This window comes from Lissotriton vulgaris, chromosome 2_1 (genome assembly GCF_964263255.1).
Source record: "Lissotriton vulgaris chromosome 2_1, aLisVul1.2, whole genome shotgun sequence".
In the NCBI taxonomy this organism is placed as follows: Eukaryota; Metazoa; Chordata; class Amphibia; order Caudata; family Salamandridae; genus Lissotriton; species Lissotriton vulgaris.
In genome coordinates, this window is record NC_141687.1 from 16,043,987 (window position 1) to 16,061,227 (window position 17,241).

Sequence of the window (17,241 nt, forward strand, 5' to 3'; positions counted from 1 at the left end):
CCAACTTGCACCTTCAATATTAAAAGGACTTACGGTTTAGGCGGACGTCTCCGTAGGGCAGTGGCAGTAGCGGGGAGTGCAGCGGGTGCTGGGTATACCGTAGAATCGGGTTCCTCTTGTACGTCTGCTCAACCAACTCGCAGTTAGAACTGGTTTCCTAAAAAAAAGCAGTCAGTTTCAGACCACTGTTGTTATCAGATCAATGTAAACATAATCACAGAGAGGCTGATGTGCAGGTAAGACCACATACATGGGCCTGTACTGCTACGAAGGGCAGTTCTGCAGGGCCCCTGGGGGGTGATGCTGGTAGATATGTGGGATTATATATGCTGTATCAGGGCAACTATGCAGCCCCCCTGTAAGTGTATGACTGGGGGATATTCAGGTAAATCTGGGCAGCTTTGGAGGACACATACGGGTATCTGGGTTGGAGTACAACTGATACATCTGTGCAGCACTGGCGGAGGGGCCCTGTGGATGTCTGGTTTGTGGATATATCTGTGCAGCACTGGCGGAGGGGCCCACAGGATGTCTGGTTTGTGGATATATCTGTACAGCACTGGCGGAGGGGCGCACAGGATGTCTGGTTTGTAAATATATCTGTGCAGCACTGGCGGAGGGGCCCCGTGGATGTCTGTCTTGGGGTTACATGGATACATCTGTGCAGCACTGGTGGAGGGACCCTGTGGGTTCTGGTTTGTGGATACATCTATGCAGCACGGGCGGAGGGGCCCTGTGGATGTCTGAACTCAAGAGTCTCCCTAGTATATGCCACAACCTACCTTGATGTCTCGTATCAGCTGCTGCGTGGGTGTTTCTATGGGCACTTTGCTGTCAATAACACCCTGGATGGCCGACGCCCACCTCATCGCCTCATTTAGAAGTTTGGTGTACAGCCGATAGGAATGTTTACGTCCATGAATGATGATATTCCAATACCCTAGGAATATGAGAAAACAATCTGTTAATAATGTTCATTCTATAAAACACGGACTATCTCCTCCACATTACAAGGATGTGTATTTACAGCGTAAGTGAAGCCATCCTCTGTCTCATGGCCCAAAGGGTCATTGTCGTCTTCTCTAAGTTAGCAGGGGCACGCCGCAGACTGTCTACTGCTTTGCGCACGTTACTACACTAGTTTATTTTGCAAATGCCTCTTTTGCTGTTCGCACATGAGAATCTACTGCTGTGCTCACACTCTGCAGTTTCTTGGGTCTTAGCCTGAACATTGTGAGCAAGGTTGATCAACAACACCCTAGTTATTCTGTTCTGGTCAGGTTGAGCGCCTAGACAAAACATTCCAATGCAGCTTTTGTTTGGCAATACGTACTTTAGTCTTATTGGAATACAGGAATAGGTAACACACACTTGGAGAGGGACCTTTCCAGGGAAAACAGTGAGACAGCACCTATGACGTAAATATACCATCTATAGACTGGTACGGGGTCTGCAGGTAACGCCCAGAGATCTTCTAATATATAATCACTTACTCCTTTACAGGGGGAGGGAGATTAAGGTTCACTGTCTTTTCAGGAAGACCCCTCTTTCAAGATTTATGGACTACTTGCTATCCTGACCGCATTTGTGTTATGCATTTTCCTGCTTATTGTGGCACGCATACTGCATACCAGAGCACGTTAGGTAAAATAAATATTTTAAACTTGTCCATATCTATATCAGATCTTTTTCTGGACTCGTAGGAGTGTGAGAGCGAAAGGGTGTGTCCTGCAACCGCGATTCCTGAGAGAGTTGGTAGTGTTTTGTTCTGCAGTGTCTAACCACTTGTTTCTCTGTGAGTGAGTAGGAGAGCAACTGAGACACTATAGCTAGTCGGTACGGGGCTCTTGGGTACTAAGGTGGTAGGATGACTCAGTCCCTATGCAGTAAGGTCCCATAATCCTATGCATAGTTATGTGTTTGTGCAGAATCCCTGCAACAATCCTTGGACAAAAGCACTGTGGTGCGTACACTGGGCTGTGGCACGTGCACTGGGTTGTGGCACCCGCATTGGGCTGTGGTATGTACCCAGGGCTGTGGCACGTACCCATGGCTGTGGTGCGTACCCTGGGGTGTGGTGCCTGCCCTGTGCCGGGAGAGCATACCCTGGGCTAAGTAGTGCGCCCTAGGCTCGGGCGAGAGTCCTAGGCTGTGGCGAGTGCCCTTTGCTGGGACACGTGCCGTGTGCTGGGACACATGCCGTGTGCTGGGACGCGTGCCCTGGGACGTTATTTAAAGAGCAGTGGTGGTAGGAACCAAGCACACACAGCAGTAGGTGTTGAGGGATCCTCACAACTGAAGAATCTAAACATTTCCTTGCTGCAGATTAAGGGCCTCATTTACCTCCTCGTGGTCAGTTTGCCCTCCGGCAGAGAAACAGAACATAGCACTTGGTCGCCCTGATGCATTGAGCACTCTTCAATGCCCCTTAATCGCCAGGTTTTTCCTGGCGGTGACAAGCACTGAAAAATGGCTATACGGCCACCCATCTATATTAGGTGGGCAGACTTATAGCCAAAGCTCCAGAGGCCCTAACTTCATCGGGCTGTTGGAGACGCTTGACCACGGCAGAGACGGAGTGGTCTCCACCGTCAAGAAATCACTGTTGCAATGGAGTTCTCTCTCTGCCAACATATAAATCAGACCCTTAGTTATGACATGTTCAGAATACTTTTAAAGCGTCCATCCTACCCCGAAGGGATTTCTGGCACTGGAAATAAGGGGTAGACGCTGTCCTAGCTGATGCCTATGTGCAGAACCACATTTCATTCCTGAATTCAAGGACTGAGCTGTCGGCCTTACCGTGAGGGGGGGAGTTCGTTCCAGGCTTTAGAAGTCAGGTACCTGAAGGCGTGGCCACCGGTTCTGGCTTTTTGGATCTGGGGGGCAACAGCAATCAGGAGGTTGGTGCAGAGGCTGATGCAGCTGTTCAGGCCAGCGGGGCCTAGGTTGTGCAATGCTTTGTGTAATCAGTGCAAGCTTCTGAATCGGGAACCATTGGAGGTAGAAATGATGGTATGTGGTGGGAGATTGAATGACATTGGCTGCTGCATTCTGAATGATATGGAGACCCTTGGTGAGTTGGGTGGAGATGGTCACGTAGAGTGTGTTTCAGCCGTCTTGCTTGAGGGCATTGAGAGGAGGGCAGGTGAAAAATTTCCTGAGGTTCTTGAGGGTGTTGAAGCAGGGAGAGGGAATCAAGTTCACTTGGCTGGACATCAATAGTATGTGGTCAGCCATAATTCACAAGATCCTAGCTTGGCTGTACGAGGTGTGGGATACATGGGGCGCGGGCTAGAGTTCAGACGGCCACCAGGCCGAAGACCAGAGTGATGATTATTTCCAACCCGGATACTATCTCCGTCTTACCAGAGATTAAAAAGTTGGATTTCCCCCAGAGGTCAACTTCGGACTCCAACTTTGCTTGGGGGTGGTGGTGTTGGTGGAGGAGAGAGAATGAGTTGTGTCTCGTCTGCATCAGAGATTTTGGTTACATAGCTTTGTATGATGTTGGCGAGTGGGGCCATGTAGATATTGAAGAGTTTAAGGCAGAGTGAAGACCCCTGGGAGACTCCACAGAGCAGCTCGGTGGGTTCAGGGGTGGCTGCCTCTCTGTCTGTGTCCTGTGAGGAAGGAGCTGACCAACTGAAGAGCTCTTCCTCAAATACCAAATTTGTGGAGGCACTAGATGAGGATCAGGTGGGAGCCCGTATCAAAAGCTGCGGAGAAGTCAAGTAGGATGGTTGGCTGTGGTGTCGCTTAGGTCCATGAGGGGCCCGATGTCGTCAGTGGCAGCAATGAGAGTGGCATCTGTGCTGTGGTTCAGTCTGAACCCTGATTAGGACGGGTCCAGGAGGCAGTTGTTGTTCAGGTGGTTTGTTAGTCTCTTGTTCGTGAGGTTCTTCAAGGCTTGTGCTGGGTAGGGTAGCAGAGAGATGGGTCTGTAGTTTGCTGGTTAAGTTGGATCTGCTGTCTGTTTTATCAGTAGAGGCAGGATTGCGGTGGGTTTCCTGTGGTCCAAGAAGGTAGCAGTGGTAAGGCCGTCATTGATGATTGGGGTGAGTGTGGAGCAGATGGACTTGAGACCTGTTGTGAAGGCGAAGTGTGGGCAGGGGTCCAATGGGGTTCCTGAATGGATGGAGCAAATGGCTGTGGTGGTTTCCATGTAGGTGATGGTCGGCTAGTAGGTTAGTGTGGTTTCTCAGGTGCTGTCATGGACTTGAAGGAGGTCTAGCTGAGTGTAGAGGTTTGGTTGGTGTTCAAAGTTGTTGTAGGTTGTGCTTATCTTGCACAGAAGAGGAGCATGAGAGAGGGTGATGGTAGAGGAACTGGCAGTGGGCGAGGTGAATTCCTTCACTATGGAGAAGATTTCCTTAGAGCTATTAGTGTTTTGTCTATTTTCTCGGTCAGTGCTGTGTGCTTGGGGGTTTCAGTTGCTGGAGAGTGGATTTGTAGGTTGCTTGTTGGCGTGTTGGTGGCGAGCAGCTTGCAGTGTCGCTTGGTGCATCGAAGATAATAATTGTACCATTTTCTTAGCAGTCTCGTCTTTGTGGTGGTTGTGGTTTTGATAGGGACCACGGCGCCTACACTGGAGGTGATCTAGTGGTTTGTGTGGTTGAATGAACAGGTGTGTTTGAGTTGGTGTGGCGTTGTTGCAGTTCTGAGGTCCAGATTTCTTCTGAGTTGATGTTCCAGTTGTGAAAGGAGGCTTTGGGCGGGGTGGTTAATCATTGGTGGTTGAAATGTAGATTGAAGCAGATGAGGGAATTGTCGGTCCAGGTGAAGGGATGGGCTTGTCCACCCAGATATTGGCAAAGTTGGTGAAGATAGGGTCTAGCATTTGGGGAGCCGTTGGAGGGTCTGTAGTGAGTATTTGTTTTGCCCTTCTAATAATGGGGTCTTTAGGAGCTGGTCCCTCTAGTAATGGGGGTCTTTAGGTGTCGGGCCCTCAAGCAATGGGGGTCTTTAGGAGTCGGGCCCTCTAGTAATGGGGGTCTTTAGGAGTCGGGCCCTCTAGTAATGTGTTTTTTTGGAGCTGGCCCCTCTTTCCCTCCCACATTAGGTCCAGCAGCTCTTCGAGGCACGTGCCTCACCCTCATCAGCTGCTCAGAGGGAGGCCGGGTTGGTTGGTTGTCATACCCTGGGGGTCTCAGAATGGTAGGGGGGTGAGGGTGCTATATTGTTGGTTTAGTGGACTAATGCATCCACTGCAGGGGCCTGTGTTCGACCTCATGGTCATAGGTTCAAATCCCAGTGGGTCCACTCAGCCTTTCATCCATCTGAGATCGATAAAATGAGTACCATTGAGTTGGGTAACAATAAACATCTGTTATTTAGCACCAAGATGCCCCGTCAGGGGTGAACGTGCGCTTTACAAATACACATGCTATGTTATGTTATGTTTTAGGAGTGTTCTTTTCTTTAATATCGGCTATGATGGACTCTTCGGGTCAGCTGGTTATTGCTGCTCATGGACAACTGCTCGAGGGTCCTTCCTTTCGAGTAAGATTGCTTGATCGTGCCCTCTCTGGGAGTTACAGCGCACCTTCCTCTTTTTTACAGCAGAAGTTTGATCACCCAAGACGTCTGCAGATTATTTAAGGCTTCTGGTGGGTGTAATATTTAAGGGTCAGTAAGTATTGCATATATTATCACTTGTTTATTGAGGACTGTTTCTCCAATAGGGTGTCCGGGCTTTGCCCCTCTCCCATTTTGCACCCTCCAATGTTAACAGTTTTCATCTGTGTAGCAGTGCGGACGTGTATTTGAAAACGCGCTTTGTGTCCAATCCGAGAGAGTGTTCCGAGGTGCAGCTGAGGCAAACAATCCATCGAGCTCCGGGGGCTTCAATGTGCAGCCTGCTCGGAGGCTGCATGGCAGCCATTGGAGTCGGAGCCATCCTTCACCCTCGGTCCGGGTCGGATTCGTAAGGCGGGCACCTGGGCAATGGCCGAGGGGACGGTATAGAAGTTCCAGCTGTGGGCTGCATTTTTGGCAGCCTGGGGTCGAGTTGGGCTGTGTCTGGTGTGTTTGGATGCCGGCAGCGCCCCCCAGTGGGGCTCTGAGTGGCCTTTCGGGAGCCAGATGGGTGTTCATTCCCCCACTTTTATCAAATGGCAGAGGTGTCACCCCTTTCTTTCGCTGGGCCGGCCCATTAATGCATAGAGACTGAGCAGGGGAGGGGCCTGAGCAGAAGTGGCCTCACTTACTTTCAGGTGTTTATAAAACTTCGCCAAATTAGTGTTTTGAAGAAAAACAATACACAGATGTGGGCCACTTTCTTTTAGCGTGCCAGTGCGGATTTTGAATCTCAATCTAACCTGATGCACACAAGTCTGTGTGAAGCAGAGACGCAACTAGAGCTGAATTTCTGGGGGGAAGGGGTAATTCATCCAGCAATAGGCAGAGTGGAGATGCAGGGGCTCTAAGAAAAGGTGAAAGAACAAAGCCTCATTAACAAGTAAATGGCTTAAAGACCTGTGAAGTACTCGGTTGCGGCTGCGATAAGACGGACACCAGACCAGTCAGCCCACAGCTGCTCAAGACCTGTCTGTGTGTGTGCCTGGGAAGCTGTCTCACCGGGCTGACACACACGACGGGGTGGGCTGAAGGCCTTTGAGCCCTATGGGCGTTGCAGGCCTGGTGTGAAGTGACGCTGCACACCGAGCCATCCAAAGGTGGGGCTGTGCGACCTGTTCTAGTGTCTGGTTCACACAAGCGTGGTCAGGCCCTGAGAGCCTGCTGGCTGCCAGACTTCTCTGGAGAGAGAGGACCCAGAACTGCACCTCAGAGAACACGACAAAGACATAGGGCTGCTGAACAAGTGTGAAAAGTAAAGTACTCTGCAGCGGCCTTCTGGGTTCGCGTGTTCTAACACCCCAGGGGGTCATGCCGAGCATGATGGATTCTCTTCTTCAGCACAAACCGCATAACAGAAAGGAGGAAGAGCGCACTCGTCTTCAGCTTAGGAATACCACTCATGATTTACGGATGTAGTTCCTTTTTTATTTATTACTAGGTCTCCTAACTATAGTCATCATAGTCCTGCTCTGATGTTTAGAAAATAACCAAAGAACGAAAAACAAACGTGCTGCTGCAGAAGCGATACTCCGTTTATTCGATATCGGGCGTGTAGGAAGATAGGATCTGCTTTCATGGTCACCCCCACTTTTTGCTGGTGTCATTATGGTTTTCTGGCTAGTCTGACTGGGACGCTGCTAATCAGGACCACAGTCACTGTGCTTTCTCCCTAAAGTGGCTATGGTGAGTAACTTGGTACATTCCTGATTGGCTACTGGTGCACCCTTGTCAGTTCCTAGTATATGGTACTGAGGGCATAGGTACACCAGGGGTCACCCATGGGCTGAAGCATGCATTATGCCTGCCATTGCCGCCTGTGTGAGTTGCTGCTTGCACCTCTCATGAAAGATATCATTTGCCATACATCCAACATTACTGCACTAAAAACCTCTAAGTCACCCCTCTAGTATGCCGTTCTGTCCCAAATGCAGGGTGCTCGGTTTTAAGTATGAGGGTGCCTCTGCATGAGCAGGACACCCCTGCAACCTTCGGAGTCCATTTTCCTTGGTTGTCAGTGCATCAGCAATTACGATATATCGAGTGGCCATGCGTTATTACGCGATGACCATCGCCAAACTGTCTGTAACGAACCCTGTCATGCTTGGTATCAAACATGTTGAAATCACACCCCCACACTGTAACGGGTGAGAGAGTATGATCCTATGCACTTTAAATCTCCAACGGGAGGCCCTCACTGCTCCCAGTACCAGTCTTCCAGAACCAAACAGTAAGCCAGGGCTGCTACCGACCTGAGACACAATTCTGCCCTCCTGCTGCTGAGCCAAGCTCGAGCAAGGGAAGGCAGACCAATAGTTATCCTGTCACCGGGAGGTGTGACCACCTCCCAGACAGGATTAGTGTATTGGGACAGGGTAGGGGTGCTTGCCAGCGCCACTGAGACTGCTAGAGGGGCACATTTGGTGCCCTCCTTGCATACTACAGCTCAAACCAGTTCTGGGAGCCTTGGCTCCCTCTCTGGCACGAAACTGGACAAAGGACATGGGAGTAACCTTCCCACTGTCCATCCCCTCCGCTTGGGGGGACCCTGAATCATCCCAACCCTTTCCTTAGGGTACTTAAGTGCTTACCAGAGGGTGGGTTCCTAGATTCGTCGTGAGATTAGATTCAGATCAAACTCTGCGTTCTCTTCAACGATCTGGACATTCTGACCGGGTTCTGCAGACCACGTCGGACTGACTGCATCAGACTTCACCTTTGGAACCGAGACTGCAACCGGGAAGACACTCTCTGCTCTTGAGCTCTTCGTTCTGCAAGCCTGCTGCACCGCCAGTGTCTGTGCTCCATACAGGCCCCTTCATTGTCCTGTGGACATCCAAAGACACCCAAAGGAATCTCCCTTGGAGTAAAGGAGTCCCTCTCCACAACACAAGATGATCAATACTGATCCTGGTCACCAACCGGACTGGTAACACAGGTCACGGTTCTACAAGTTCCTCGAGGCCTGAACTGTCTTCAGACAGAGTCTGATGAAAGGATCCCTTGTTGACACTGCAGCAACTGAGTCCCTGTGCACCTCGTCGGCTGACCGTTGCTAAAGCTGCGTGATCCTTGTAGCCAGAGATCTTTGGCCCCTGTCGAGGGTCTTCTTTGATCCCAGTCAGCTCCCCTGCTTGCTCAGGGCCTACTCTGACTTACTTGAACATGTTAAGTCTCTTGGACCTCGTTGGTCCCGGCATTGTACCCTTTTGTCTTCTTCCACATGTGGCTGTTCTCAAGGCCTGTTGGTGCTCCCGCCGGACACCGCCCCCTTGGATATCGACATACGGCATAAACAGCTCGTACACCGGTCCTGGTCTTCCTCAGCGTCACATGGTCCATGTAGCTGCAGAGACAAGGGCACAATCAACTTTCCTGCAACAGCCGACATTGGTGGGCAATCGACTCTTGTGTCTCCTGGTCACACCTGAGTGACATAGACTCTGTCCCCTCTTCTTGCAGGTTCTACTCTTCTTGAATCCAGGCTTGGATTCAACCAGACTCTTCCAGCTTCTTCGCCAGCAGCATCTTGCTTGGAGTCCTCCATTGAGGTCTACGGAAGTTCCTTACGTCACTTAGTACCCAAGTACCCGGCTTCCCTGGTGCAGGTAACCTGGTCTCCTGGGCATTGATGGGTGGAGTGACTCTTGAACAATCCCTCTTTCATGGGGTGTCTTCCAAGTCCTCTGTGAAGGGTCCTTTTTCATAAGAATTGCAACACAACTTGCCTGTTGACTTACCTTGAGCACATGGTCGTGTACCCCCATAGCACATGGCCACCGTGGGGTTCCAGGGTCCTTATCTCGGGTGGTTCCTCAACAATTCAGAGGCTTCTGTGTCCACTCTTGACTTCGGTCGTTCGTCGCATTCTACTATCTTTGTACATGGTTTGGTCGCCCCCTGGAGCCCACTGTGTTCTCGTGCTACTTATCGGTCGTATTGCTAAAGTGTTGTGTGTATTGTAATTATATCTACGGGTAGGAGATGTTGCATTGGTTAGTGAGTTTCTGTAATAAATAGATATTTTTATAAATACACTGTGTGGTTCTTTTTCACTTAATCTATATCAATAAGATTATGCTCTGGTGAAACAAGCTGCTTTACTCTCCTTCAAGACTAAGCCTGAAGGCTGCTCTCCACAGCTACCACTTGGAGAGCTTTCTAAGGGTGTCTAAACCACTAAAACAGCATAAGGGTTATCTGGATTGGTGCAGGGTGCTACACTTGAATAAGTGTGCACGATATGCCAAGGTAGCCTCCTACAGGGCCGCATGGCATGATTGGATGGTCTGGAGAGGGGGCGAGTCTCTTTCCTTCCTCTGTCACTCCCCATGCTCCATTCCACACCTCCTCCTGGATACCTGACCTCATCACTCCCTCCTCTTTTCTTTCTGTGTCACTCTGTCCTCTCTTACATGTTTTGCCTCTCTTATCTCCATCATTGTTTGTGGTCACCCCTGTATCGTCCTTTACTATTTCTTTCACGGTTTGTGATTGGCTGGCTATTGTTTTTCTTCACTGTGATGCTTTCAGCTCTGCGTATAGTGTGTACTCTCTTAACTCAGCCTTTCTTCACACCTCACACCTCTCCTTTAATTCTATCACTCTCGACCTTGATTCACCTCGCACACGCCCCCTTATTACTATGGCGTGCTGCCCTCTTCTTTATCCATGCGCCATTCTGACCTTTTTCCTGCCACCATCCGTGTATTCCTCCCTATCTCCCTTCCCTGTTGCCATGTGTCGTGTTCAGCCACCTCTTTCATTCTTCTCTGAGGGAAGCCCTCCTCCATACTGCTGGAACCCTCCTGGGAAGAGGCAGTGCTTATCCACATCCTGCAAGCTGATGTATACATATGTCCCCCACCAGTTTAAAGGTTCACCAGCTGCCACTGTGCCCCACTACCCTATCAATACTGAACTTTCTTTTCATTCTCTTCACTTCTAGAATTATTCAGCAGACATGATGCTGGACTTTCTTTTGTACTTCTTTTCTGCTGACACAGTAGCCTTGAACACCTGCAGCTCCAGATGTGTCAATGTTGACCCAGCAAACCCCCAGATGTGCACCACTTACCTGCTTCCTTGAAGACCTTCTCGTCCGGCTGCACCACCGAGCACAGGCTGTTGAGCACCAGGGTCCCGAGCTTGGACGCGGCGCGCTCGGAGGACTTGTAGTAGTCTAGGGCGTTGTGGGTGAGGACGAACCAGCGCTTCTTCAACTTCAGGGAGGACATTTTGCTGCCACCATGAACTTCTTTATGAAGCCAGCCTGGGAGAGCAGAACAAATACAAGGTTTTAGAAAGGATGATAGAGATGGGGCGGGGAACAGAGCTAAGAACACGATCTATAGCCGATGAGCCAGATATACAGAAACAGTGTTCAGTCGAGCTGACACGCTCCCCAAGGCTGCACCTGTGTGCCTGTGGCGTGGTCCTGTGACCTGGGGACACAGGGGCAGCATCTCAGCAACCCCGATGGCACTACTCTGTTCTCTACGGATGAAGGGCTAAACCCAGAAACACCTGTCTAGAGATATACAGCAATGTGTGCACCAACTTTGGCGAAAAACGACATTAACTTCGAAGTAAGCCTGGTGCATTTATCGGGTGCAATGGGGTGAACTGTGTTGGGATGAGAGGCAGGGTGCTCCCTCCCCCCTGGGGAACTAAGACCATGCTCCAGAGATACAGAAACAGAGACAGACAGTACGGAAGTACCCCAGACACCCTCACAGTACCGCTCATTTCACTTTTATAGCAGCTCGTGGTCTCTGGTACTTTTCTTACCTGCCATCACTATTGGTGCATTGTCTTCAGCGGCTTTAAAAACCAGTCCCTTCCCCACGTCTTTGAAAAGATCCATGAATCAATGACACTGTTTGTAAATAGTTACTTTCCTGCGAGCAGACAGGTGCTACCCCAGTCCAGCCTCATACTGGGCACGTAAGGACGTTCCTGGGGTCCTGGGACAACCAGTGGTTAGTAGGCAGTATCTGGGGGGTCCTGAGGTTTATCACTGGAGTCCAGGACCAAAGGGACTGGTGCAATTGTGTAACCAAGGAACTCCGTTGGGCGCTTGATTGCCTGGAGTAGCGATGAGGAGCACTGAAGCGTTAGACTAAGGGGCGGGAGAGAGCCACAAGCTCAGACACTGCAAGACCAGGAAACAACCGATAACCAGGAAGCACTGTTAGAGCTGCGTCTCTCTCTGGTGCGGGTGTTAGTTCTTGAGCTTGCTTTGAATAGACTGGAAGTTGCCTGAGCTTTTTTGTCTGTACCTGAGACTTATCTGACGCTTTCTTTCCATTCTGTTATTGTCAAAGTCATTGTCACTGTGTCGTTGTGTGCGGTACTTCCTTGTCGAATATCTCTTCTTGTGTTTGTCTTCCGATCATCCAGTCCCCTGTAGCTGAGCCTCCCTACAACCTGCTTTTCTGGTTCTACTGGGCTAGATGTCTCTAAGGTGGTCTGTCGCAGTCTCCATTTTTTTCCTTACGCTCTGTCCCTTGAGTTTTCCTCTCCTCAAGTCTCCCTGTGCTGAATAGATGGATGGACAGAAAGATGGACGGAAGGACAGATGGATGGGTGGATCAGCAGTGCTAAATGACTTGGTCTGAGGAGACACTGACAATCTATTGTGAAGGTTTCAACAGAATGGGATCCTCTGCAGTGCATTGTGCACACATGTGACAGAAGGCTCTGTAGCAGATGAATTGCACACAGGTACCACGAGGCTCTGTAGCTGATGAATCGCACACAGGTACCACGAGGCTCTGTAGCTGATGAATCGCACACAGGTACCACGAGGCTCTGTAGCAGATGAATCGCACACAGGTACCACGAGGCTCTGTAGCAGATGAATTGCACACAGGTACCACGAGGCTCTGTAGCCGATGAATCGCACACAGGTACCACCAGGCTCTGTAGCTGATGAATCGCACACAGGTACCATGAGGCTCTGTAGCTGATGAATCGCACACAGGTACCACGAGGCTCTGTAGCTGATGAATCGCACACAGGTACCACGAGGCTCTGTAGCAGATAAAGCTCCTGCAACAAAGCAAACACAAGGAGATGCTGGATGGAGCGCTGAAACTTTTCAGACACTCAACCCCAGTCACAGATCTGGGTTGAATCCATCATTGTTCTTTGGTTCACTTCGCCACCTCAGTTCAGACCCAGCTATATGCAAATCAGTCTTGACCCTGTGCCTCATGGGAACAGTCCAGACCGAACTGCCAAGCCAGGTCCTCCCTGGACTGGAAACAAGCATCCAAGGACCGGTTTTGGGGCAACACCCCTCTTCAGCCAGGATAGATTGAATCCAGTGGCAAAGTGAGCAAGGGACCCACGTCTGGGCATAGCCTGCCAACTTAGGGGGAACAAAGAAAGAACAAGGAGATGATGGACGGAGCGCTAAAACTTTTCAGACACTCACCCCCAGTCATAGATCTGGGTTGAATCTATCATCATTCTTTAGCTCACTTTGCCACCTCAGTTCAGACACAGCTAGTGAGCTAAAGAATGATGATGGATTCAACCCAGATCTGTGACTGGGAGTGAGTGTCTGAAAAGGTTCAGCGCTCCGTCCATCATGTCCTTGTGTTTGCTCCTGCAACAAAACCAATGCTGGCAATGCTGTCCTGCTAGTTGTCCATAGGGGAGGCGCTGTTGTGTGGCGTCGCCCACCACTTCATCCCTTCCTTGAAACCATATCTTCCTCCAAAGCTGTGCCTCGGTCTTCGCTCCGTCTTGGTGCCACAGTTGCGCAAGGTCAATCATCCGTTTCCACTGGGTTTTTGGGATGCCTATGTGTTGGCCCGTCAGAAGCAGTCCTGTGGTGTGGCTGAGGTTGTGGCGGACATGCTATAACACCAGGACAAATGTGTCGGACAGGTTTCATCCGCTGGCACCATTGAAGAAGGCTCCATCTGCGTGCGCATAAAGGCTGTGTTGATCTCTGCAGGCACGTTGGAGTTGGTGACTCAATATCTCTTCCACTGTTTTCGCTAAGTGGCAGGCACTTTGCACTACCATGTTGACAAAGTCCTCGGCCCACTCATCCTCCTCCTTGGTCGCGGCTCTACCAGTGTGAAGGTGTGCAGGTGTTGCAACAAGAAGTTGAAACGGATGTGAGCTCCGGGCTTGGAGGTCTACATCTGCACAGCTTACATCCCGATCCTCAGAGGTGGATTCTGGTATGTGCCCGCAAAGAGCAGGACTAGCGGCTTATGGCCCGTAACAACCCTACATCGCCTTGCACATAAGTAATGGTGAAACCGGTGGCAGGGCCTCCCTTTCAATTCTATTTTGCTCATATCTTTCCTTGGTCCCCATGAGGGCCCTGCTGGCATATGAAACAGGGACCCACGTCTTGTAGCTCTTCTCCTAGAGTAAAACAACTCCCAGTCCCATCGGGCTGGAGTCTACCGCCATTTCGGTGTAGCAGTGGGGTCATAGAACGCCATTGCGGCTTTGCCTCTTTTACCTTCCAGAATGCATCTTCTGCCTGGCTTGTCATTCATCTCTCACACAGCATCTAACTTTGTGAGTTCTCACGGGGGTTCTGACAGGATGGCAAGGTTGGGGACAAATTGCCCACAAATAGTGGCATGGCCAGCCAGCTTTGCACCTCTGCTGCCGTCCGGATGGCATCTGCATTTTTCAACTCAACTTGAAGGCCATCTTTGGAGAAGATGTATCCAAAGAACTCAATGGACCGTTCGAAAGAAGGGGCACCTCTCCCGGAGTAGTGTGAGGCTCTGGTCTGCACTGTGGGGTAGGGTTGGTCTGAAGCATCTGTGGTGATCTAATTTTTGGAAAAAGGGGACCCCTACCCACTGTTCGGTTTGCTATTCGTAGGGAGTACGTAAACAAGTAGGAAAGGAGACTGTATAGCAAACCAATTATTGTTGTACCGCCCTAATAATACATATACTCACAATATTGTGCGACCTTAAATGATTATTGGCTCAAAACATTTGGATGTGAAGACAAGCAGATGCCAGACTAGAACCCCCTGTGTTATGTAAAGCCACATAAAAGAAAAGACAATCCGACCGACAGATTATAGACAAAGATCATTCTATTATCAGACCCATACCAGAGTGAGAAACAATTAGACGGATGTCTTTGGCTTAGAATTCGAAATAAGAATGTGGACATAAACGAGCGAGTCCTCTACAGCTAAATCAAGGCACTGTGAAAGGTCGACACACAGCACTTAAATTAGGAAACATCCTTAGTATTTCTTCTCGAAGGATAAAAAATCCTGTCCAGAACGCAGATGTCCACTAACTACAGGGACTTGTAAAAGATCCCCACAAGTACAAATGAAACGTTGTCACCAGGAACAATAACCATTGGGAATACTAAAGTGAAGCACCACTAGATACCACGTCTATCTTTGTTGCACATTGTCATGTCTTTAACGTGCGAATGACGGTCACCTGACGAAGGCCACTGGCCGAAACGCGCGTAGTTCTATTCCACCGCATTGCCTTCTTCAAATTCTCCACCGACCGAATATATCGTATAGCACCTTCCATCTCCCTTTCTTGTGTTATGTGAATATATGTAATGTATGTATTTGAATGTAATTTGTGTAAATAACTGAAAAAAACATTAAAAAATGATAAATAATATGTATAACAAATAGAAGGAGAAAATAATTATAAATAAAATGGTCTCTGAATTTTGATATATCATTCTGTCTCAGCCAATAATCATTTAAGGTCGCACAATATTGTGAGTATATGTATTATTAGGGCGGTACAACAATAATTGGTTTGCTATACAGTCTCCTTTCCTACTTGCATCTGTGGTAATCTTCCAGAGATTTGGAGTATATAAATATATTGTTACTCAAGTTGACGGCTCCAGCCAGGCCAGCCAATAGAACCCACATTGTCTTCTGGAAGACCTCAGTGCTGATGAAATGCCAAAATTGAGGCGCTTGTATCAATGCAAGGTGAGTGGAAAATTTCATTATCTAGCAGAACGTGGGGTCCAGCTCGGGCTGGTGGTACCCCACTTTGAGGTCCAGGTTAAAAAAAACACTGTGCGCCATTCAGATCCACTAAGAGGTCTTCCATAATGGGCGTTAGACTACATTTTTGGAGGATGGCAGCATTCGGAAGGCACATATCCACACCGAGGCAGGTGGCTCCTGGCTGCCTTGGCTTGGGTGCTACTACCAATGGAGATACCCAGGGGTCGGCCCAGATACCTTCTCTATCACTTCCAATTGTTCCAACTTTCAAAATTCCCCTCCACCAGGGGCCTTAGGTGAGAGGGAACTCTTCAGTGGTGCAGGGCCTCTGTGCAGACGGTATTTTCTGTGTGAAGCCTGACTTGTGTGCCCTGGGAAGTCCTTTAAAATGACGTCTTCTTGGGTATAGTGGACATTTCATGTGAAGAATTCCAAACCCAGGTCTTCAGCAGTGTGTGCCCATCTTGTCCTAGATGATGTGTGAGCAGGATTTCCCACTCTGTGACCTTTCGCCACCACTTGTTCGATGACCCCGGCCAGTGGCAGCCTGCACCGGCTGCCGGGGACAAATAACTTGGCCTTTGTGCTTTCTAGCCGGGGTTGGGGGGGCAGTTTTTGAAGTGGTGAAAGACCTGAAGCCCCCGTGTCTATCAACACCTCCCCTCTTATCACAGTGCACATTTGGAACAGTTTCTTCGTGCCCTCGGGCAGGGCCGCAAAAATAGTGAATACGTGGTTGTCCTCACTTTCTGAGCTGTTCTGTCTGGATCACAGATTTGCACCCATTCATCAGAGATGGTATCTTCCACAGTAAGGGCCTTCAGTGAAGCATTTATTTTGGGCTTGCCTTGGACTCTTCAGCCTTTTTTTCTGCAGCAGACTCAGGCGAAGTAACTCCCCTTTCCACCCCGGGAACGTGATTTGCATCTTGCTGGGCAGGTCTCTCCATGAGCGGCTCTAAGCCACAATTTGCACACTTTGCGGTCATCGGTGTGGCCTTACGGGGGTCTGCGGGCGCCCTGGTCGGTGTAGACAGCATCTACCCTCTCCTCCTTCATCCGAGTGACCTCTCTCCGCTCAGTTCTGCCAGTTCCGAGGCCCTGGTAAGTGCCAATTCCATTTCCTCTGCTCAGCTGAGAGTTTGTGCGAGCGAGTACAAGGATTGCATGCAGGGTCATGCCGGGTTGGCGAAGGATTAGGCATCGCAGGGGGGAGGATACGCAGCCTTGAATGATCAGTGCACGGACGTCCTTGGCCTGATCACAATCCATTCTTGTGCTGAATGGATGCCGCAGCCAGGTGGGAAAAGCATTCATATTTTTGTCTCAAGTTGGCCCTGTTGCAGTTTGCGCCTCTCAGAGTCAGGGTTGAGTTGGGGGTCAATGTACGCTTTCAGGGCCTGTTCTGTGGCATCGCAGTGATGCGGCCACAATATAGGAAGCCACTCAGTTTGCTGCAAAATAACCCTCCGCAAGGTGAAGAAAATGGTATGAATAAAAACGGGTAAAGGAAGAGATGGATAACTATGTACCGATCTTCCTAAGGGTCGACCTGTTTCAAGCCATCCCTCTGGCTTTTCATCAGGAAGAAAGATCTTCCTCCTGGATCCATTCCTGTAGTGCTGTTGGCACTAACCGCTCTCAAATATGCGGCATCCTACACATGAGAAG

At 49.8% G+C, this 17,241-nt stretch overlaps 1 protein-coding gene across 1 annotated transcript in view; it reads right to left on the reverse strand.

The window, feature by feature from the left end:
• LOC147729472 (unconventional myosin-X-like) overlaps positions 1-17,241 on the reverse strand; it is a 763,954-nt gene that overhangs the window by 37,066 nt on the left and 709,647 nt on the right. Inside the window, exons 32-34 of the mRNA XM_086954339.1 lie at positions 10,655-10,849; positions 783-940; positions 34-157 (exon numbers count right to left, since the gene is read on the reverse strand). Coding sequence (XP_086810465.1) covers positions 34-157; positions 783-940; positions 10,655-10,849 — 477 coding nt within the window. The remainder of the gene's footprint in view (positions 1-33; positions 158-782; positions 941-10,654; positions 10,850-17,241) is intronic.